The 25058-nt window shown below is 38.5% G+C and overlaps 1 protein-coding gene across 1 annotated transcript in view; it reads right to left on the reverse strand.

The window, feature by feature from the left end:
* FAM184A (family with sequence similarity 184 member A) overlaps positions 1–25058 on the reverse strand; it is a gene marked incomplete at both ends in the record, with an annotated part of 124580 nt that overhangs the window by 42591 nt on the left and 56931 nt on the right. The window contains 5 exons of the mRNA XM_080699748.1: positions 6130–6280; positions 7179–7300; positions 10222–10383; positions 20661–20783; positions 24057–24254. Of these exons, the coding sequence (XP_080555874.1) occupies positions 6130–6280; positions 7179–7300; positions 10222–10383; positions 20661–20783; positions 24057–24254 (756 nt within the window). The remainder of the gene's footprint in view (positions 1–6129; positions 6281–7178; positions 7301–10221; positions 10384–20660; positions 20784–24056; positions 24255–25058) is intronic.

The following is a 25058-nucleotide window of genomic DNA, read 5'->3' on the forward strand; positions in this document are numbered from 1 at the left end:
GAGATGAATATTCTCCATCAATCTCAGACTCTGCTTGCCTCTGTATCTCTGCTAAAAGGTAGTGCTGCTGGGCTGGGGATGTAGCTCAAAAAGTGCTTGCCAGCATGCATAAGGCACTGGGGGGGGGGGTGAAGGAGGGGAGTAGTGCTTTTATTTGTTTAACAAGTTATGGACTTAAAAATGTGCTTAAGGCCGGGCCTGGTGGCGCATGCTTGTAATCCCCGCGCTTGGGAGGCAGAGACAGGAGGATCGCGCTGGTTCGAAGTCAGCCGCGCGCGCTGGCTTAGGAGACCCTGTTTCCAAATAAAAATGTAAAAATAGGTCTGGGAGTGAGTGTGGCCCAGAGGTAGAAGGGCTTCCAGGAACCCCAGTACCACCAAAAAAAAAAAAAAAAATGTGCTTAAGAACTGACAGAAATATAATTTAATTCCTAGATGTAGGAATATAATTTCTAAAGGGAGAGGGAATACTTTCCTTGCTAACATAAAGGAAGAGTGCTGAGTACTAATGGCAAGCTGTCTCCATAGTTTGAAGACTATATAGTCTAGACTGGTAGTGTCTAAAGAAAATTAATATATTTAAGAGCCACAAAAGTGAGCCATAAGCCGGGCGTGGTGGCGCACGCTTGTAATCCCCGCGCTTGGGAGGCAGAGACAGGAGGATCGCGCAGGTTTGAAACCAGCCGTGCACACTGGCTTAGGAGACCCTGTTTCCAAATAAAAATGTAAAAATAGGTCTGGGAGTGTAGCCCAGAGGTAGAAGGGCTTCCAGGAACCCCAGTACCACCAAAAAAAAAAAAGTGAGCCATATGTGTAATTTTAAATTTTTAGTAGCTACATGAAGTAAACAAATTTCAACATGTAATAATATAAAAATAGAAGTGAGATACTCTATTTTTTGTCCAAAGTTTTTGAAATCCAGCGTATATTTTACACTTATACTTGACGACCTCATTTCAAGTGCTCTACACTAATATGTAGCTAATAGCTATCATAATAGACATCACCAATATAGAAATCAGAAAGCCGCATGCAAGAAACTTTAATGAAAGTGGCTAAGCAACTGTTCTTGATGAGGAACATTTATCTAATGCTTTTTTTTTTTTTTTTTTTTTTACAGTAGCCATCACTCTTCCATACTAAGAATGAAAACTTAAAAACATTCTGTGATTGTAAAAGTGATTCATCCTAAACAAAGCTTACCACTCTCCCTGCCTCCTACCTCACATAATATCTCATCCGGGCCTCCTGTTTCAAATAATGGTCTTCTGTTCAACACCCTGGCTCAAATCCCAAGTCAACTTTTACGGCTTCTTTTCTTTCATGAAAGTACTTCATCGAATTATGTGATATGCTCCTTTAAGTTTTCTCGTCTATTCACAACAAAATAAACTTAATTCAAGTCCTAACTGAGCAGAATTCATTTGTATTTTATGTATTCTACCGTTTTTCTGGCCCCCGTGCCTGTTTTGGTTCACTCTATTCAACAACTGTCAAGTGCTTACCATGTGCCTTGCACAGTTTTAGGTGCTGACGACACACAAGGAACAAGACACAGGTCCGGGTCTGATGGAACTTGCATTCTGATAGGTGAGAAAATCAATATAATGTTGTGCAGTAATAAATGTTTTCAAGAAACACAAAACAGAATAAAAGGCTAAAACATGATGCAGGGTATCATTTTAGAGAAAGAAGTCCAGGAAGATCTTTTTGAGGAGTTAAGAACTGAACAAAATGAAGGATGCCAAAACCTCAAGGAGTTCCAAGAACTTCAAGTAGCCCAAGATGGCAATGAAAAGTGGGCGATGATATTAACATTGCAACAGAGACCAAATCATGAGGGTTCAAGAGGCCAACACAAGAGTTTGGATTGTGTCCTAAATGTAACAAGAAGGCACTGGAGGGTTTGGACCAGGTGAGTGACATGAGTAACACGGTGGCTGGTTGGAAAATAGGTGAGTGAGCAGAAGTCGGGGTACAATGGGAGATTACAGTTGCAGCCGAGGAAAGAACTAAGGGGCTTGGACTCAGGTGGTAGTGGAGGAAGTGGGCAGGACCTGGATGCATTTTGGAGGAAGTGCAGGAGGGAGTGCTATGGACTTGCTCTACACACACAAGGAGGAAGAGAGAGACAGAGACAGAGAATGAACATATGCAATCAGAGGTGGCTGGGCAGCAAATGGATGGTGATGTTTAGGAGGAGGAGACGGGTTTAAGTTGAGAGGTAGTGGTGGATGCATAACGTACAATCAAGAATTCTACTTTGAACATTTTAATTTAAAGCTTTAAAATGAGATGTCTCCATTTCAACCTCATTTCAATGGCATAGCTATATTAATCTTCCTACAATAAAATTTTTACTATGTTATTTCCTTCTCCATAAAACTTTGACAGAATCTCATAGTTTAGTAGATAAATTTTATATTCCTAAGCTTGGAAGTCAAAGTTTTTTCATAATAACCTCTCCCAACCTGGCTTTTTCTCATAGTATCTGGGAATAAAGAGTAACCAATTAATAAAATGTTTGTTGAAAAATAAAAATGGTTGTTATTTTTGTTACTCTGTGTTTGTCCTTTGTCCCATTCAAGGACCACACTAAGTTGGCTTCTTCAATGAAATCTTTCCAATCATATTGGTATACCATGGCCTCTCTACTCTATACTCGTCCTCAGCGGTACGCTGGTAAATGTTTAATAGCGCTCTGTAAAGGCAAAGCTCTCTGGAAAGGCAAAGCCTTTGAGACATATGCTTACATCTGTGCCATAGGTGATTGCAAACCACCCATATGATGGTCCGTGAATGTGAAGATGGGAGCAGATCCACACAGCTGGCTACAGTGAGCCAGCAGGGGCCAGCTCCAATACAACACAGCTTCTACGCCACAGACTCATGATGTCACTTATCAAATAGTGACTACAAACCTTCCTCCAATTAGACGGAAGATTGTGAAGTATAAATCTGACTTGTATACATGGTTATCACCTGCTAAATAACTTTGGGCCCTCAAAGTTCACATCTGCAAAGTGGAGAGGCAAACTCAAACTATAAATTTCACTGTGGTACATCTGAATGGTCTGTGCCTCCCTAATTTCTCAGTCCAATGCTTTGAGTGAGGCTGAATAAATAAATATCATACTGGATCCCAAATAAAATCTGCCTATAAAAGCATGAAATAAAGAAAACAAAACTAGAAAATAAGGTTACAGAGAACTCTATGTAGTCACTTCTCTTTAGATAGAACTAAAGATTAAGAATGTGGCTCTTTTGTTTTAAAAGAATTCAAATGTGTTGCTTAGCCCAAGAAGCATAACTAGCTTTAAAGTGTAGTCATTGCACAGATAAAGAGAACACAATGAAATATTAAAAGAAAACAGAATATATCAAATTGACCCTGAACTGAAGCACAGAATGGAAATAGCAACTTTTAGAAAATTCCATGAAATAAAGAACATCTGACTCATGGAAATTTCATGCTTTTCTATACCCATTTTTAGATAGCTAACTGATGAGGGTGAGTTTAAATTCATATGGAAGGCATTTCATTTCTTTTTTGATCCAAGAAGGATGAAATATAGATATGCTAAGGAATAAAAGTCGAATCATGCTCAGTTCACTCAGAAATAGTTAACTTATGTAAACATGCAGATCCTCTGATACTTTTTCATAACATATGCTCCTGCCTGAGCCCTGGCCATTCTGGTTCTCTTCCTAACTCTTGCCCTTTTAATATCACCAAGCCCAAGTGTTTCCCTAAGTGCTGAAATGTGCTGTCAGTGTTGGAGTGCACAGGGATGAGTAGGATCAGGAGCAGGGAGTAGGGTGAAATGGCTGTGGGGTTGGGATGGAGGCTGCGAGGAACAGGGCGCAGAAGCAGAGCCAGGCAAGCAGCGAGTGGAAGAGCACGCCTCAGAGCTCACGCCTGCGGATGCATCCAAGAGTCAAAGGGCCAAGATGCAAGGGGCTCAGGAGGAGAGCGCCTTGGTCCTTAAGGCTCTATTATAAAAGGTACTGGTCCTACTATAATTTTTGTCTCTTCATCTGTCTATAGAAAGTGAAATCCTGATAACAATATCCATTTTTACTTTAACGGGGGCACCCTGCTCACTTGTTTTCCTAACCTTCTTCAGGTACAGACACACAGTGTAACAGCTACTTGCCAGTTTATCTACAGCAATGTGCACGTCCTATACAATATAGAAGTGGGGAGAAAGGATGTCAGTGTAATCTTAGAAATGACCTGATGACACAGAGCAGCACAGTTTTACCTTTGGAGCCAATTAATTAATGGTTATTTTGATATTTATGGTTAATCTGCTTTGAAAATTAAAAAAAAATCTCTGCTTTGAAAACAACTTCTGTCTTTAAAGCTGGCAAAACATGAAGCTAATATGTAATTATTTTATGGTATATAACCACAAGATACAAAGCATTAGGTCCTCTCAGGAATGAACACTACAAATACACATAAAACAGGGGTGAGGGAAATAAGAGAAGCACAGATGAACAACTTAATACAAAGCGATTAAAGAAATAACAAAATAGCTGGGAGTGGTGGCACAGGCTTGTATTCCCAGCGCTTGGTAGGCTGAGACAGGAGGATTGCACAGGTTCGAAGCCAGCCTCAGCTACTTAGTGAGGCTCTCAGCAACTTAGTGAAACCCTGTTTCCAAATAAAGTATAAAATAGGTCTGGAAGTATAGCCCGGAGGTAGAAAAGCCCTTGGGTTCCACCCCCAGTAACACCAAAATAAAAAAAATAAAAAAATAAAAAAATAATTTAATAGAAAAGAGGTAGGAGAAGTGGTAGGCCCTAACAGTGCAAGTCCAGACAAAAATGTCTGTGTGCAATACTTTCTGGATGACAGGAGCTTAGTACCACTCTATCCTTCTGGGTCCCAATTAAGAATGTAAAGTAAGTGCACAAAGGTAATTAACAAACAATGCTAATATGGTATACAACTTCCAGTAAAGGTATTTTCTTGTTCTTAGTTTTGTTTGAATTTCAAAGGTTTCAAATTATTCTCAGAAGCTCTGACACAGAGATACATATGTAATTCTATTTCAGAGCAATATTATAAAAATTATTATAAAATACTGAACACAAATTGGCAGGCGTCAAACATTCTTGAAAAGCATGGCGTAAGCCAGCCATGGTGACACATGCTTGTGAGCCCGGTACTTGGGAGGCTGGGACATGACGATTGCAGATTTTTGGTCAACCTCAGCAACTTTAGGAGGCCATTCACAACATTGTGAGACCCTGCTTCATAATAAAGAATAAAATAGAGCTTGGAATATTGGCATTCTCGGAGGTAGAATGCCACTGGATTTAATTCCCAGTACCAAATACACACAAAAATGAATAAATAAATAAATAGAAAGAAAAGTGTGGTATGTGTGTATCTATGCAACAAATTACCTTACAAAAGCCTATTTTGTTTATTTTGGAACCCGTTGTGATCACAAACAGAAAGATAATGGTGGATTTCTGGGACTAAATTACAAGCTGCTTCCTGCGCAAGTTCTGCACTTGCTTATCAACGGGTGACTCATGGAGTCACTTCTATTTAATTGCTGGTTTAGTGGGAGAATGCTAAGAACTCATAAGGTTAAAGGTTGTGTAAAAAGTGAGAATGTGAAAATTACTTAAGTTACAGTTTTAAATGTTCCAGAGACAAGAACATATTTATATATAAGACAGATTTACTGTATTCTGCAGTGTCCATAAACCTTTTGTTTATGTGATATTCTAAGGACTTCAGGAATATATTTAACACAAGTTACTTATGTTGCCCAAATGGTATCTAAATCAGCCTTGCAAAAAGATTTTATATTTCAAAAATAGCTATTTCCCAATTAAAAATCTCTTATCATGTTCAGTTCAAATATTAAACTAAAAATTAACAATTCTTCTCAGCTTCAAAGACTGCATATGTAACAGGAATATTTAGCTCAACATTTAACAAATTTGTGAATATATCTTCTTGATTTCATACTTTTATAAAAATTCTAAGTTTGCCCTGTAAAAAACAACAAAATACACTTGAGTTAATGCAGAGGGTTTTAAAATATTTTCCTAGCAAGAGAATGCCAAGGAAACGGAAACTTCAGAGGTAGAGATTGTTAACTACCTGGTTTAAGAGATCTTCGACTTTCTTCTGCCAGGAATCCCTGGCAGCATTTTTCTCTCGCTCTTTTAACTGCAACAGTTGAGACATTGCTGACTTCTTATCCTCTTCGTGCTGAAGTCTTAACTCTTCACGAAGTTTAGAACACTCTTGTCTAGAGTGAAATGCAGGCATTTACTTTATAAAGGGAATTTTTCCTCAAAGTCGCTGTTCTATAGTTGCTCACAGGCTTTCTAAAAGCTTAATTAATACTCAAAATTCTATGGCTCAGACTAAGAGCACACCATTTCATAGCTAAGAACTATAAGGTAAACTGGCAACTTACCAAGGCCACACTCATCTATCAGTGGCAGAATAGACACTATAACAAGTATTCTGACCTTACCTAAATTCTCTACCTATTTTGTATTCAAAGAAATGAAACCAGAAATAATAAATCTGAATTCAAACAGAAAAACGAATTATAAAATCTCTACATCTAATCATGGGAAAAATTCGTTTAAGATACTTTTAGGGGCTGAGCATGGTGGGGCACACTTTTTTTGTGTGGTGCTGGGGATTGAACCCAGGGGCATTCTACCTCCGAACTACACCCCCAGCACAATTTTTTTATTCTTTATTTTGAAACAGAGTCTCACTAAGCTGCAGAGAGCCTCGCTGAGTAGCTGAGGCTGTTCATGAACCAGGATCCTCCTGTTTCAGCCTCCCAAGTACTGGGATTACAAGCATGAGTCACCATACCTGGCTCGATGGAACACACTTATAATCCCAGTTCTTGGGAGGCTGAGATAGGAGGTTAGGTTCACAGCTAGCCTCGGAAACTTAGTGAGGCCCTCCACAACTTTGTGAGAGCCTGTTTCAAAATAAAAATAGGGCAAGGCATATAGCTCAGGAGTAGAATGCCCCTGAGTTCTATCCCCAGTATTTCCTTCCCCCCACACACATACATAAAAGATACTCTTACAATGTCTTTACTAAGGTGAGCCATAGAGCAGGAAAACTTTCCTGCACATTGCAGAGCAAGATGATTACGTCACAGAGTCAAAACATACCTAAGGTTTTCGGTCCACTTTATCTCTAAGTCATGGGCCATTCTGTCCACTCTGATCTTCTCTTCTTCTTTCATGCTGGCAAGTGCTGCCTCGTGGTGGTGCCTCTCTCGCTCTAGCTCAGCCTGAAGAATAAGACCTTCAGTGAAGGCTTGTGCTCCAGCCCAAAGACACTGCTGGCTATTTCAGATCAGTATGGAGCATTTATGTTATAACTTGTAAAGCCTTGTCACACAACAACTGATGACACTATCTATAACAACTACTCAATATTTTCTGACAATAAAATATATAGCACCTATTTTATATTTTACATGTCCTTGTCTAAATAATGTTATTAAGGCTTATAAGTTATTTACATAGTTTAAAGTCAGTATTAATCATCTAAACCTTTTCTATCATGACCATCTAATAACAGATTGATTATTGAATCACCTCTGCATATACCCTATCACATAGATATTTTTCTCAAATTCATTCATACTCATATTAAAAAATCTGTTATTTTTTCAGTGTAAGCCGTAGAGCTGGTACCTTACTAACGTGATTAAAAGAACTATGTGGAATTTAGGCTACTATTTTTATTTGTATAATAAAATGGACAGTGTTCCATTGGTGGGTCACACCTGCACTCCTAGTGCTGGGAGGCTGAGATAGGAGGATCACAGGCTTAAGGTCTCCTCAGCAATCAGCAAGACCCTCAGCAATTTAGCAAGATCCTTTTAAAAATAAAAAATAAAATAGATGGAGGTATAACCCACAGATAGAATTCCCATGAGTTCAATCTTCAGTAGCAAAAACAAAATGGAAAAAAATATTTTTAAAGTAATTCTACTCCATTTAAGACTACCTATGGCAGAAAAAGGTGTTTTGTGTATGTATGTTTCTATCATTCTGAACCTCACTATGGTGTATAAGTAAGGTGCACTGATAAAATGAAACCAAATAAAAAGCAGCTCCTAAAAGCAAAGTACTTGAAAAGAACAGTTGGATGAAATACATTTTTAGTAGTTACTGCTTAATAACCAAATCAACAGTGTCAAAAGGCAGTTTCAACGTTGACTTGCTTTTTTTACATTCACCTGTGTACACATCTCAAAAACTACGGCCCCATATGCAGAGGGGCGGCTGTAGTAACAGGAGCATGGACCATCATCTGCTCCTCTATTGCCTGGTACCCTCAGCACAGCTGCACTGCTGCCGGATCATGGTTACCAGTGCTTCCAAACAGGTCACCTCCAGCTCTAGGGGGCTGCTTGATTTATCCTAATCTGCAGGGATTTCATATTTATCATATGTTACCATAACATTGGCATTATGTAAATCAGCCTATATTCAACCACCATTCCTTAGAAACATTTCATCTGGGCTTGGGACATAGCTCAGTGGCAGAGGAATTGCTAGCATTTGCTATACCTTCAGCATCTCAGGGGGAAAAAAAATCAACTGCTTATTTTTACATATAATTTTATTTCCTTAAATATCTTTATTGTTAACAATAGGAAAAACCACATCTTTTATTACAGGATATTCATACACTTCAGCTATATACCACAGGATGCTAGCATTGAGATAGCATCACATGAATTAAGTATATTAAGTTGTTTATTATAGTAGCTATAAATTCCAACTTCTTATTATATGTTAACACTGTCATGACTCATAACCATGATAGAAAGAAGAAAAGATTTTTAAAAAATGAAATAATCTGTTTATTTTGTTACAAAATTTAAAAAAGGATAATTAGTATTCAATGTACAAAATACCTTAGATAAAATACGAATAGACATATGTGCACAGTATGTAAGATATATCCACTAAAATGTTATTGTTTTTATGCTTTTGAAATGTTATTAGTTCTAAGCCAAAAAATAACATTAATAAAATCAGCATTTCCTGAATATTTACTATTTTGCTGAGCACCATGCTGTCGTGGTTTATTTCATGTAATTATTCTAATAGTGGTATGAACGGTACTATTTCCCCACTCCTCTTTTACTATGCAGACAATACTGCAAGCTACACACTGAGTGCTGGAGCTAGCAAGAGCATGTGATTTTGGAGCCTACACTCCAAACACCTGTCAAAGGAAAAGGTAATAACTCCTTGGCTCTCACTCTCCTGGCTGTATGAATATTTTTCTCAATTATCTTAGCAGTCTAAATCTTTGCTGTGCTTTGTGAGAATGAAAGTAGAAAGGCAGAGCCTTTGTGAAATTTGTAGATCATAGAGAAGAACTTAGGTGCAATATTTGAAAAGTTCCAACTCTCACCAATAAAATAATTATTATGGTTTGAATTGTGCCTCCAAAAAGATTTGCTTATGTCCTGACAGCCCCCCTGCCGGACTGTAAAGTCATTTGGTACAGATGCACTCAGTTAAAATAAGGCCATACTGGAGTAGGGTGAGCCCTTAATCCAATATGACTCAGATTCTTACAAAAGGAAAATGAGAAGATAGGTAGGGGTTGAAATTATGCAGCCAAATTCGAAGAAATGCCTGGGGCTATAAAAAGATGGTACTGGGAAGGACAGATCCTCCCTTGCAGACTTCAGAGGGAGCATGGCCCTGACAACACCTTGACTGCAGACTTGTAACCTCTCAAACTGTGAGAGAACAAGTTTGGTTGTTTCAAGGCACCCAGTTTATTCTTTGTTAGAGCAGCTCTAGGAAAAAATACACTGAGTACATGCAATGTGTGTTTTATTTACTTATTATTTTTTAATTTTTATTATTATTATTATTATTATTTTTTTGGTGGTACTGGGTGTGGAACCCAGAGGCTTTCTACTTGCGGGCTATATTCCCAGACCTTTTTTATATTTTATTTGGAAACAGGGTCTCACTAAGTTGCTGAAAGCCTCACTAAGTAGCTAAGGCTGGCTTCGAACCCTGCGATCCTCCTGTCTCAGCATCCCAAGCGCGGGGATTACAAGCGTGCGCCACCATGCCCGGCTGCAATGTGTGTTTTAAATAAGCTTTAAGCAAAGTGGCTAAATTATATTCCTATTTTGCTGATATTTATATAGCAGAATTATACAGTTACCTCAACATTTAGCAGAACATCCTTGGTCTCCTTTAGTCTGCCTTTCGTCAGGTCGAGCTCATTCTGAAGCCTTTCCTGGGCATCCTGGAGAGTGGCAATGAGCCCTTCAGCAGAGCCAAGCCCTTGTTCGCCTTTCCTCACCAGGTCTTGGAGGCGGCCAATCTGCAAGTGTATGGAGGACTGTCAATCAGCCCTGCTGAAGAATACTTGCAAAACCACTTAAAGATTTCTTCTAAAAAGGTGTCATTTAGTTGTAATTTTACTGAACAAATCACCTCTGAAAGAATTTGGAAGAAGAACTTGAAGATCACAATAAATTTCATCATCAGCCCTTTTAGGGCAACAATGTAGAGAAATGAACATATCTCTCAAGCTCTTGCTTTAAAGATAATTCCTAGTTCTACCATATAATAAAAGATCTACAAAAAAGGAGTTAAAGCAAGAAAAGATTATATTCAAGATTGAAAAAGTTTAGATAAAAATATTTTAAACTATTCTTTAAAATTGAATCATTTATTATTCATTTGAGCCCAGTTCTCCTGCTATTTACAAAGTTAATAAATTTAGGTCAGTGACAAGCTGTTAAATATATTCTGTAGAATAAGTTCTAATTTTGATGTTTTCATATAAAATTTGTCTCATGAAGTTTTTATGATTTGAATCCCTATGCTCTTGAAATTAGTAAATGGACATTGTTTTTCGTTCTTTCTTTCTTTTCTTTTTTTTTTTTTTTTGGTGGTACTGGGGTTCCTGGAAGCCCTTCTCCCTTTGGGCTACACTCCCAGACCTATTTTATATTTTTTTATTTGGAAACAGGGTCTCTTAAACCAGCAAGGCTGGCTCCGACAGCGCAATCCTCCTGTCTCCGCCTCCCAAGCACGGGGATTACAAGCGTGCGCCACCACACCCGGCTATAATTTTTTCACTCTTATAGTTAGTAGGTAGGGACCTACTTAATGAAAAACAATGTCTGTGCCGGGCATGGTGGCGCACGCTTGTAATCCCCGTGCTTAGGAGGTGGAGACAGGAGGATTGTGCAGGTTCAAAGCCAGCCGGGCTGGCTTCAGAGACCCTGTTTCCAAAAGTAAAAGTACAAAATAGGTCTGGGAGTGTATCCCGGAGGTAGAAGGGCTTCCAGGAATCCCAGTACCACCCCCCAAAAAAAAATTATAAATGAAACACTTTACCTAGGAAAATGACATAAAATAAAACCCTCATTTTTATAAATTGGACAAGTCTACAAAAATTAAAATTGGTAATTTAAAAACAATACCTGAGTATTTCTCCTTATAAATAGAGCCATCACAATGAAACTACCTAGTCAATGTAGTGACAAGGTTCTACTCAGGATGAGAAATACTGGCGCAGACTTGAAAAGGGACAAACATATACATGATGTAGGGAGCTACACAATGTGTCTTGACCATGACTATAGCTTCTATGAACACAGAACACAAGTTTGTGTTCATGCTGGCTCTTCCTTCAGGAAGTTCTTGTCTCCAACTCTGCTTCCCAGAGTTGTCTAGGACATAGTAGGCACTGCAAAAATACAGTAAGCACTGAATAAGTACAGTTGCTAAAACACTCCATTTACACTGGCACCCATACAATTCCTTGAAATTTCTCATGTCTCAGAACCTTTGTAAAAGCTTTCCTCTGTTTAATACCCTGTCAAGCCCTTGCTGATCACTAATCACCCTTTTGCAATAAGGGTAGACTCCTAAGTTTAAGTCTCTCTCAATGATAGCAGACACCATGTGTGACTTAATCACCACTTTATAGTGTCTAACACAGTTCTTTTTGTACCTAATAGCTATTCAATATTTATTGAATAAAGGAATATATCAATTACTGAAAAAGTTCTTCTATACTTAACAGCAATTAAGAAGAAAAAATTCTCTTTAACATCTCAATATATAGGTATTTAATTTCTAAAATAACCCCCATGCCTTCTCCTTCTTGACCCTATATTGTTGCAAACCCACTGATGGATGGCCATAAGGTACCCCTAAGCAGAAAAAGACATGCCTCTGGGTGATGGTGCAACCCAAGAGCATGGAAAGAGAAGCAAAGGAAATTGTGTATAGATTAGAAGACTTGTTTTCTTCTAGGAAGAAAAGAATTTTGTGAAAATTTAATGTGTTCGATTTTTTTCCTACTAGTAACAGTGCTGGAATTTTGTTAATAATAGTTAATTATCTACTTAGGCTAAGTATATAAAAATGAAGTTGATTGAAAAGACTAGCTCAGGAGAGGAATAAAGATGGCAGATGCAGCAACAACAGCTGGCAGGGGCCAAATAGGACATGTATTCCTCTGAGAAACCCTGCACATCAGATTTTGGTTTAATATCTGATTGGGATGACAAATAGAGACATTTATAGCCATGACTTCCTACCTAAAATATAAGAGAGAAGAAACAGACCTAGATGGTGGAGACAGCGATGGCAGCAGAGGTGGCCAGTATTTGAGAGAGGTAGATAAATCCAATCCAACCCAACTTGAACTGTTGGAGAAATCTCCCCCCAAAAATGTACCAGTATTGGGAATGGCTTAGGAAGATTTGCAAAAGCTCTGATTATTAATAGATATATTTCAAAAATAATTGTGTCAAAATGGCAGACCTGGAGAGGGAAAGACTTGGCTTTGGTCAGGAAGCAAACAGCTATTGAAACTTAGATTGACTTAGCTAAAAGTAATTAGCAAGTTGCTAGGAGAGGGGAAATAGGACTTTCTCTGTCTAAAGACAGATCTACATAATAATTAGATAATCTAGCTAGGATGCGAGGAGGGGGTCGACCTGACCTATGATCATGACCTTCGTGAAAAGAGACCTAGGCGGAAAGGACACCTGGGCTATACCTTGGCAGGGAAATAAGGGGAGGAACCTTACGAGTTTTTTCTACATCAGAATTATGTGAACAAGATGGAGGTCACGTGTATAAAAAAGCCGGGTCCACGTGTTGTATCTTTGGTGAATCCATTCGAATCACACCCCCCACCCCACCCCTGTGCCATTTCTGAATGACATGGGGCTTTAAAAGGCTTCTGTATTTCTATCTTTTTAATAAACTTCTTTAAATCTTCAGCAAGAGTCCGGGCTAATGTGTATTTATCCTTAGCTCAGGACAAGAACCCGTACTTTTTCTGTTTTTCTGTTTTGGGGTATTTTTGTGTGTTTTGAGGGAAATTGTGTCCGGAACCCTAACAGGGGTCTTCAGGGACAGTTTCCCCCAAACCATATCATCTCAAACTGTAACAAAAAAGACTGCTCCTGCCCCACATGCTCAGGAATTCTGGACAACATACTATGTAAGAAAAATGCTCGGGAGGAGGGCCAAGATGACAGATCTACATGATGATCTAGGGAGGATGGAGCAGGGTTTGACCTTGCCCTTCATGAAAGGAGACACCTCACCACACCTTGCTAGGGGAGGTACCTTACAGGGTTAAGGGGAGGTACCTTACAGGGACTTCACTACGTCAGAGTCACACAAACAAGATGGAGGTCATGGGTATAAAAAGTCTGGTCCACATGTAAGCCCTTTGGTGTATTCATTTCGAGTAACCCCCTCATGCCATTTTGGTATGGGGCTGTATTTCTATTTTCTGTATTTCTATCTTTCTAATAAACGTCTTTAAATCGTCAGCAACTGTCCAAGCTATGCATATTTATTCTTAGCTTAGGACAAGAATCCACGGTTTTTCTTCTGTTTGGGGTCATTTTGGATTTTGTTATGGGTTGGGGGAAAGTGTGTCCGGGACCCTCGCAGGGGTTCCCGGGAAACAGTTTCCACAAACCCTATTCTCCCAATCTGTAACAATGAGGAAAACATTTTATCAGCTATAGTGTACCAGCTATAGTGTAAATATTCATTTAATATTCATTAAAATAATTCATTTAAAAAGGCCTAGGAAGATTTGGGAAAGCTCTGATTATGAATATATATTTCAAAAGAAAATAATTGATATATTTCAAAATAGTTGTGTCAAAATGGCAGCAGACATGGGTAAAGAAAGGACTTGATTTCTGCCTAAAACAGGCAGCTATTCCAATGTAAATTAACCTAGCTCAAAGCAATTAGCAAGTCAATAGAGGAGAGCTAGGGCTTCCTCTATCTAAAGATAGATCTTAAGAGAGGAGAACTAGGCCTTTATCTAAAGACAGAGCTACAGGATGATCTAGGGAGGATGGAGCAGGGTTTGACCTTGCCCTTCATGAAAGAAGACACCTTGTCACACCTTGCTGGGGGAGGTACCTTTCAGGGTTAAGGGGAAGTACCTAACAGGGACATTCACTACATCAGGATTACGTAAACAAGATGGAGGTCATGGGTATAAAAAGTCCTGTCCACATGTAAGCCCTTTGGTGTATTCATTTCGAGTCACCCCTCCATGCCATTTTGGCATGGGACTGTATTTCTATTTTCTGTATTTCTATCTTTCTAATAAACTTCTTTAAATCTTCAGCAACTGTCCAAGCTATGCATATTTATTCTTAGCTTAGGACAAGAACCCGTGTTTTTTTTCTGTTTTTGGTCATTTTGGGTTATATTATGGGTTGGGGGAAAGTGTGTCTGGGACCCTAGCAGGGGTCCCCAGGGAACAATTTCCCCAACCACATTCTCTCAGTCCGTAACAATAGCAAGCTATACAGTTATTTCAATTATTGAAACAAATTCAATAATTCATTTTAAATATCCATTCATAAGCCAGGCATGGTGGTGCTCACTTATAATCCCAGCATTTAGGAGGCTGAGACAGGAGAATCGCAGTTCACAGACAGCCTCATCTACTTAGTGAGGCCCTTTGCAACTCACTGAAACTCTGTTTCAAAATAAAGATTTAAAAAAAATAGGGCTGGGGTGTAGCTTGAAGGTAGAATGCCCCCTGGGTTCCATGCCCAGTACCACAAAAAATAAATAAAATAATATATCCACTCATTAGCCTAAAGGGTCTTGAAAATACAATCACTGGATGCAATTAAGTTTCTAAATATTCAAAGTAAAAATTGGCAAAATCTAAGGAGAAAAATTCACCATCATAATATCAGTTTTTAATAATTGGTAGGTAGATCAAAGAAATGTTTGAAAGAATATAAAAGATTTGAAGGAAACAGTTTAAAATCTGTTTTGAAGGAAAGAGTTTAAAATCTTGATTTTTATGGAGAGGTGTATAGCATTCAACAACTGAATGTACTCCAAACATAACATTTCTCTCATATTCTAAGTCACAAAACTAGCCTGAGCAAGTTTCAAAAATTACTTTCATACAAACCACATTTTCTAGATGTAGAAAACACAAACAGAGGTTAAAAAGTAATTTTAATTCCGTACAATTCTTCCAGAGAACAGAAGGAGGAATACATTCTACTTACTTTTATGAGGGTAGTATAACCTTGACTTAAAAACCAGGAAAGAAAAACAAACAAACAAACAGGAAAGAAGGTATGAAAAAAAAAGTAAAAAGCAATCTTTACTCACTGATAATACAAAATGAATAAAAAAGATAAGCTGGATGTGGTGGTACTTGCCTGTTATCCCAGTACTTGGAGGCTGAGAGGAGTATCAAAGTTCAAGGCCAGCCTCCGAAATTTAATAAGACCCTGTTTCAAAATAAAAATAAAATACGGCTGCAGTGTACTTCAGAGGTAGAGTGCCCCTGGGCTCAATCTAAGAAGAAGGAGAAGGAGAAAGAGAAGAAGAAGAAAGAGAAGAAGAAAAGATAATATAACATGACTAACTAGGATATGGTCTAAAATTTAAGGCTTAATATAAGGAAATTTATTAATATAAAGCACCACATTAACAAAAAAAGGAAGTATGATCTTAATAGATATAGAAAACTATATATATTCATAATTTTCATTTTAAAAACTAGAATTAAAAGAGAACTTCCCTGACCTGATAAAAGGCCACTTGCAAAACAAACCTCTAGAGAAGAATCCAGATAACTGGGAAATGTTGATATCCTTTCCTTTAAGTGCAGGAAACAAAACAAGAATGTTTACTGTCTCTGGAGATCCTAGTCAGCAAAGTAGGACAAGAGAAAGGATGTCCCCAACTGAAGGGAAAGCAGAAACATATGGAGGGACCAGCCAGGCAGATGCTCTGGAGCCAATCTAAAATGGCACCAAAACATTACCAGGGCACTAAAGCATAATTGAGAATGTCGCCAGAAGGAACATAAGTTTTACTAGAATTCTTCTCAGAGCAATTATAGTATGTGGGTTGGAGGAACACTTACATTGCTGCTTAGAATTGAGAGCAGAACCCTGTGGGTATAAGACACACAGCTGGTCACTAAAGTGCCTTCTAAGGGAAGCTGGACACAGTAAGTACAAGGAGCAAGCTCTGCTGTAGAGAAGTGTGGGATCTGAAGTCTGCAGTTTAGTACCCTGGACAACAAAGAGCAGGCTGGGGTAACATCAATAACAGCCTTACTGCTCTATCATTCCCAAATGTAGTGTTTGGTACTTTCTCTGGATAAATATTTAAAAATAACTCAAGATCACTGAGTAAAAATCATCAGCCTGCTCAGGGGCACTCCCCCATCCTGGTGTGGTTCCTCTGGGCAGAAGCAGAGTGATGAGAAAGCAAGATTGGAAGGCTGTCGGGAAAGAGGACACCAGCGCGGCAGGAAGAGTTGACAAGATGAGAAGTGTCAAGACAAGAACTGAGACAGAGGAAGATCATGCCACAAATCACAAGAAGTGTACCAGTATTGGGAGTGGCCTAGGAAGATTTGAGAAAGCTATGATTATTATTATTTCAAAAATTGGGTGAGGGGCAAATCTGTGCCTAAAAGCAGGCAACTATTCCAATGTAAATTAACATAGCTAAAAGTAATTAACAAGTCAACAGGAGAGCAGAACTAGGCCATTCTCTATCTAAAGACATGATTAGATAAGCTAGCTAAGATGGTAGGAGGGGTCTACCTTCATGAAAGGAGACACCTTGCCACACCTGGCTGGGGGAGGTACCTTACAGGGACAGTTACTAAGTCAGAATTACATAAACAAGATGGAGGCCATGGGTATAAAAAGTCCGGCCCACGTGTGATCCCTTTGGTGTATTCATTTGAGTCACCCCTCCATGCCACTCTGACATGGGGCTGTATTTCAATTTTCTGTATTTCTATCTTTTTCTCTTTTTTGTTTTTCTATATTTTTCTGCTTTTCTGTTTTTTTATTTCTTTCAGGAGTTTTCGGGAAATTATTCCCAGGGGTCCAACAAAGATCCCTGGGGACAGTTTCTCAAACCGTAACATATTTGGCGCCCACGCAGGGCTAACCTTGTTTTGGGTCATCCCACTGTGTCACTCTGTGGCGTGGTGCTTTGCTCTAAGCTCTAGCTTTCCCTCTTTCTAAGGGCGCCAAAGCGTAACATAATCTGGCGCCCAACGTCTTGGGGCAACGTGGGGCACATGGCTCTGTATTTTTCATGGGACTTTTTTGGCCTGTGGGTCGGTGGGCAGCAGCAGCTTTAGTTCCAGCTGTTGAGCTGTTGAGCTTTAAAACAGCTATAGAGCAGCCTTTGCATCACGGCATCTCTGAAAGTGACTTCCAGGGCATCTCATCGGTGGGCCTAGTACCACTGCACCCCAAAAGGTATGTACCTTCCTGGAGCGATAAGGAGTTCCCCCAGAATGACCGTGATTGTCCAGCGTCTGGGAGGCAATTCTAGTTCGTGGGGAACACCCCCCCCCCCCCAAGGAAGTAGCCCGCGGTCGAATCCCCTCCAGGAAGAAATTCCTTTAAATAGTGTTGGCTTGATAGGCCCAATGAGTGCCCATCCATTCTGTCCACAGCACAGATGGGACACTCTTTTAAAAAGCCCTATGCAAATTTAAATCTAAAAAGAAATGCCCATGGCCCACCTTCAGAAAGCTCCCCAAACAGGAGACACTAGCCAGCATCCATTTCTAAAATGGTAGTAAATTTTTTTCAGTGGTTAGAAACAGGTTCTAGGGAGATAAGCTAGCTTGCCTAGGAAGCGTGGCCACTAGCAACTGCGGCCACGTGCACCCTGTGGGTCGCTATGGCAGGTCGTAGTCCCCGGGAGCCCCCAAACTCCCAGCAGTTGTTAGAAGTCTAAATGGCTAAGTACCTCTGAAAGCTCAAGAACACCAAATTGGCGAACATTTTCAGAGAGGCAAATTAATGCAGCAATATTTTCATCTGGGAAACCTCCTCCAGAGAAAGAGAAAGGCCTAGTTCTCCTTTTCTATTGACTTGTTAATTACTTTTAGCTATGTTAATTTACATTGGAATAGTTGCCTGCTTTTAGGTAGAAACCAAGTCCTTGTACAGATTTGCCCCTCACCCAATTTTTGAAATATATTAATAATCATAGCTTTCTCAAATCTTCCTAGGCCATTCCCAATACTGGTACATGAGGATGAAGAGGAAGGAAAAGAGATGACAGCAGAGAGGCTGTGCTGGCAAACAGCCTCAGGCAGGATTCTAAACCAGCTCATGGTTTTAAAGGTCATTACATTTATTTTATTCACATTTTTAAAATTTATATCATTTTTATTATCTCTGATTATTAGCCTTTCTTATTCCAAGCTAAACAATATTTTCATAAAGAGTTTAATATCTATTTTACATGCCATTATCTAAAAGTTATAAACTTTCACTAAGACACAAAACATGTTCAATATCATTAGTAATCAGGAAAATGCAAATCAAAACTACACTAAAATTCCATCTAACAGCAGTTAGGATAGCAATCATCAAGAATATAAACAAATGCTGGTGAAGATGTGAGGAAATAGGAACTATCATACACTGTTAGTGGGAGTGTAAATCAGTACAACCACTATAGAGATCAGTATGGAGGAGTCTCAAAAGACTAAAAATAGACTGGGCATAATGGCACTTGCCTATAATCCCAGAACTTGGGAGGCTGAGACAGAAGGATTGCAAGTTCACAGCCAGTCCAGCAAGACCATCCATAACTTAAAAGACTCTATTTCAAAATAAAAAATAAAATAGGGCTGGGGGTGTAGCTCGCAGGTAGGTCATCCCTGGGTTCAATCCCTAGTAACACACACACACACACACACACACACACACACACACACACACACACAATGAAACCACTATATGACCTAGCTATACCACTCCTTGTATCCTTTCAAAACAAAGTTGAAATACTATAGTGAAACGTGCATATCCATGTTCCTAGCAGCACAATTCACAACAGCTAAATTATGAAAACTAACCAACCTAGGTATCTCTCAACAGATGAATGAATAAAGAAAATGTGCTATAGCTGGACGTGGTGGCACACACTTGGAATCCCCCAGTACTTGAGAGGGTGACACAGGAGGGCCGCAGGTTCACAGCTAGCCTAGGCTACTTAGTGCGACCCTTTGCAACTCGGTGAGACCCTGTCTCAAAGGATTAAAAACAGGGATAGGGCTGGGCGTGGTGGCGCACACTTGTAATCCCCGCACTTGGGAGGCAGAGACAGGAGGATCGCGCAGGTTCGAAGCCAGCCGTGCTGGCTTAAGAGACCCTGTTTCCACATAAAAAAGTATAAAAATAGGTCTGGGAGTGTAGCCGGAGGTAGAAGGGCTTCCAGGAACCCCAGTACCACAAAAAAAAAAAAAAAAAAAAAAAAAGCCCCTGGATTCAATTCCTAGTACTGCCAAAAAAAAAAAAAAAAAAAAAAAAAGTGGTATATACACACACAATGGGATTTTATTCAGTCATAAAGAAGTAAAACATTATGCCATCTGCAGAAAAATGAATGGAATTAGAGAATATTATTTTAAGTAAGATTAGGTAATCTCAAAAAGTCAGGGTAGGATGTTTTCTGTCATATATAGAAGCTAGAGAGAAAATAGGAAGCAAAAGAGACTTTAAATAAACAAGAAAAGAGACCATTAGAAGAACAGAAAAGTAGGAGGAGAATGGGGAAGGAGAGAAAAAGGAGAATTGCTGAAGGAAACTGTTCAAATAATGTTATGTCCATATATAAGGGTATCACTACCAATCTCACCAACATGTATGGAGGGAGGGGAAGGGGTTACCAAGTACTCTCTGCATGTATATCCATATCACCTTAAACCTCACTACCATATATAATTATAATGCACCAATAACGGAATATAAAAATTAAAACAAGACACAATGCAGAGAAGACTAATATTCTACAAAAAAGAAGAGACCCCTCTCTCTTCTAGTAAGGTGATATTCTACCTTGATTTGTTTTTTTCCTCCTACAAAAATACCTTTGTTTAATATCTTTATAGTGAACTTTTACCTGATGGGATATAACCAAAATATTAAGAAAGATTATACATTTTTTGATGATTTCTGCTCTAGATATGTCACCTTCACTAAGGCTCTCATACCTATACAGTGTCACCAGAATAACTTACTATTAATAATATATATAAAGGAGATAATAGGCTCAAAGAATTCTTGCCTCTTGATTTGCTGTATTCAGCTTGTCTTCCAGTACTTCCTTCAGGTTTTCTAGCTCTAGTTGAAGCTGATTTTTATCCTCTTCTAGGTTTAGTTTTTCTTTATTATACTGTTCCTCCAATTCCTAAGAAAAAGAATTTTTTAATTAAAAAGACTGTATTATATATTTTGAAGACTCCAAGAAAGAATATTGTTTTATACTTTGATTTTGCTGTTAAAATTAACTTTATCTTTAAATAATACCAGCATTAACAATGACTCTATTTAATTCTAGTGGTTTAGGTTCTATCATTCAAATCATATATAATGTACCATTAAATACTTTTGAATAGGAAGAATATGTGACTGATTTAGATTAAGCCATAGCCAAAAACTAGAAAAAGTATGACATAAATAATAACTTAGTGATAGAAACAAATTCTAATTTTCTTGAATTCAGAATCCTTTTATATTACATTTAAAAAATCTAGTAACATTTCTGGAACTTAATTCTGTTTAATACTGGAATGTAGTAGAGAATTAGCAAGTACAAAGGCAACTGAACAGTGAAACCAATAAAATAGATACTTACTCAAGACCACTTATTATTCACCAGGCATTTTGCTTAATACTTGGATACAAAGGCAGTAAGACATGGTATCTTCCCTTAATAGGCTCACAGAAACAAGTAATTAAAGAATGCTAATTAAAATTAAGCACAGAGGGCATGGGAGTATATGGATGAGGAAATGATAAGGTCTGGTTTGGTGGAGAAACCTTTAGAGAGAAAGAAATTCCTAAGTATGGTTTGAAGGAGTGTATCAGAAAGAAAAGATGGCAGAGAAGGTGTTCTAGGCAGAAAAAACACCATGTCACAATGTAGGTAAAAAGAAAATAGAGTATCACAAGCAGGTCAGTATTTCATCAAAGTAAGGTGAGTAGAGTAATAAATGAGGTTCTGTGTCAGGGTACCCACAACAAACTCAGGGTTGATGATGGACTAGAAGGACTCACAGGATTCCATCAGGGTACAGTCCTACTCGTGGCTGTGATTTATTACAGTGAAACCATTCAGAGTACAATCAGCAAAAGGAAAGGAACATGAAAAGAAGTCTGCAGGAGCCTAGGTTTTAAGCTTCCAAAAGCTCGGATATAGGACATGCTTAATTCTTCCAGCGAGCTGTGACATCTCATGTGAATTGTTGCCTACCAGGAAAGCTCAGGAGAGGCTGAGTGACCAGGGTATTACTGGGGGTCAGGCAGTGTGCTGGTCACATGGGCACTTTCTTCCTGGCATATACTGAAATTGCAGACTCTCAGAAGGAAAACAGATGCTATGCATAAACCACATTGTTTGCATAAACAGCTGAGGTACAGGGAGCCATTTCTGATGAGGGAAAGGTGGGAACACTCTTGAAATCCAAGTTCCTAGATGCCAGCCAGGGGCTGACTTGCCCTTCTAAGGGTAGCAGTCTTAAGCCTGCTATGTCACGTCTTCTATGTGGCTTTTCTGTGTATTCACTTTCAGACAGGTGAACTAGACGTTATGATGGAAAATACAACCCTTTTGGATAACAAGAAGGAATGGAGATGTCATCTGTAGCTAAATGTTCTTTAAAGACTATTCAGGAAGGGGGCTGGTTTTGCCTAAGCAAAGAAGCTAGACAGACAAAAAGGAAATGAAGTAGCAAGTGTGAAACAAGTTATTTTGACAAAAGAGAAAGATATGAATAAAGCTATCACAGAGACTTAGAATATGTTCGCATGCAGGAACTTTCAAGTCATCTGTCTAAGGCAACCAAGTTTTAGAGGGATTTTAAGAATTATAAGTGGGTTCAGGCAAATGGTTAAGTGCTCAAAAATAAAACTGAATGGGCTGAAGGGATGATTATAAGTAATGAGGCAAAAATGACATTGGTGAAAAACACCTTGATTCTAGCACTTAGAACCAAATATAGAGATACAAAAAAGGCTAAAGCAGGACACCTGGAATTTAAATGTTCCAATAAAAGAGGAAAAGGCTAAGGTGAAAAGGGACATTGAAACGGAAAATAATAAAAGATAGCTAGGAAAGAAATTAATTATAGTAGTGCAGTTACCACTTAATACATCACAACTATAAACACTTGGCACATACGTCAAGAGGCACAAGTCTGTCTGGAATGGCAAGTGGCTTAGAGAATACAACCAGCACACTCTTGAGAAATAACATGTAATTAATTTTCATCTCTGGCTACATAAACACACAGTAGTAAGTTTAGGCAAAAATAACCCAAGAGAAAGTCTTATTTGAATTTTTAAATTTTAGGTCTTAAAATATTTTTCCAACTATAATTATGTCACAAAAAGAAATATTAAGGCAGGAGAGCAAAATTAACATTGTACCTCTTGTCAGATTTGTGGCTCTCTATAAATCATTTAGGTTTATTAAAATATTTTACCCTCGGGAAAAAAGCTGTATTTTACCCTCTGTATAATAAAAATGATACTACTCTCCAAGTCATGAGTTTTAAGAAATATAAGAAAGTCCTTTGTGTACTGGAAAATGCTATTATGTAAAACATATAACAGTCATCATTAATAAAATGCCCACAGTAGGTGGTGGTTAAATGCCTTAGAATCTGACAGAATTGAGACCTGACTAATTCTCACTAGTTTCACATGACTGCACATTCTGTCTTCAGTAAAAAGGGTATAGCTATCACACCAATAGCACTGTTATATAGATTAAATTAAAAAACAGATGTCAAACATCATGGCAGTATCTGACACATGGTAAGAAATACAAATAAGTAACATTTATTTATCAATATAAGCTTGGATGTGTCTGGGTTCTCAGCACTTTATCTTATTTGATCCTCACAGGAACATTATAAAATGGATCATGTCTTCTTTTGTCAGCTGAGGAGCCTGAGGCATAGCTTTGGGGCCCAAGGTCATGCAGCTAGTAAGCACCTAGCTCAGTGAGAAGCCCAGGACTGTCAGTCACACACTGCTTTTTCTATTGTGCACTACCTGACATGCAGTAGCAACTGCAAGCTGATTTTGTAATTGAGAAAGGAAAATCAAGCAGACAAACAAAAAACACCAATCATTTTTCCCCGGGAAGGAAACTACAACTAGCTGAGGTGTCCTGAGTACACTTACTTGGTTGTCCCATGAAGAGACAACTTGAGACCAAAGACAGTGTTTCTATTATGGCCTGTATCAAGTAGCAATGCCTCATATCGGTTCAATACACTACATTCCATATCAAGAACTTTCATGCGTGCTACTTTTTGGACTCTGATTTAAAGAACAATTATGCGGCAGGAGCCACTGAAATGTAGCAAATCATTCCTTCACAATATAGGTTAGGTTGGACCATTACAGAAACCTCATCAGTTTACAATGCAGTGTCAAATGGAATTTTACTCACCATTTGCAGTTTTTTCTTATCTCGAATTGCATTGCTATGGACTGTCTCAATTGCCACATGGTGCTTCCAGGCTAATTCTTCCAAGGTCTTAGAATGGGCTTCATTTAATTGAGTCACCTCCCCTTCCAATCTATTTTGCAGGTTCTTAAGCTCCATTTCATAAAATTCTTGCTGAGTTCTTTTGGCTTCATTTACTTTCTTAAATTAAAACAAAGATCAACAATAGCCACTGCTTGTTTATTACTGCTATTAGTATTTGAATACCTTATAAATATGCAAACTTAAATATAAATATGTGAACTGAATGTTAAAAGGATCTAGACTTTGAAACATGAAAACAGATCATAAAGCATATTTTTAAAATTACAAGGTAACAAGTCAAGTAAAATGTATTGTGGACTAATATCTAGAGTATACAAAGAATTCAGGAAACTTAGCACTAAGAAGACAAATAGCCCAATCAAAAAATGGGCAAGTGAACTAAATAGATAGTTCATGAAGGAAGAAATTCAAATGGCCAAAAAATACATGAAAAAATGCTCAACATCATTAGCAATCAGAGAGATGCAAATCAAAACTACCTCGGGATTTCACCTAACTCCAACTAGAATGGCAATCATTCAAAACACAAACAACAACAGATGCTGGCGAGGATGTGGAGAAGTGGGATCTCTAAAACATTTTTGGTGGGATTGCAAATTAGTGCAACCACTTTGGAAAACAGTATGGTGGGGAGCTTCAGAAGAATGGGAATGAACTTACCATTTGATCCAGCAAAACCACTTCAGGGTATCTACCCAAAAGAAAGGAAACCAAACTGCCACACTAATGCAAGTGTATCTGTTCTCAGCTGCATAATTCACCATTGCCAAACTATGGACAGCCAAGATGTCCATCAACAGATGAATGGACTACAAAACTATGGAATATGTACACAATGGAATTTTACTCAGCCATAAAGAAAAACACATCATTTACAGGGAAATGGATGGAACTGGAGTC

This window comes from Muscardinus avellanarius (assembly GCF_963383645.1).
Source record: "Muscardinus avellanarius genome assembly, chromosome: 8".
Classification (NCBI taxonomy): Eukaryota; Metazoa; Chordata; class Mammalia; order Rodentia; family Gliridae; genus Muscardinus; species Muscardinus avellanarius.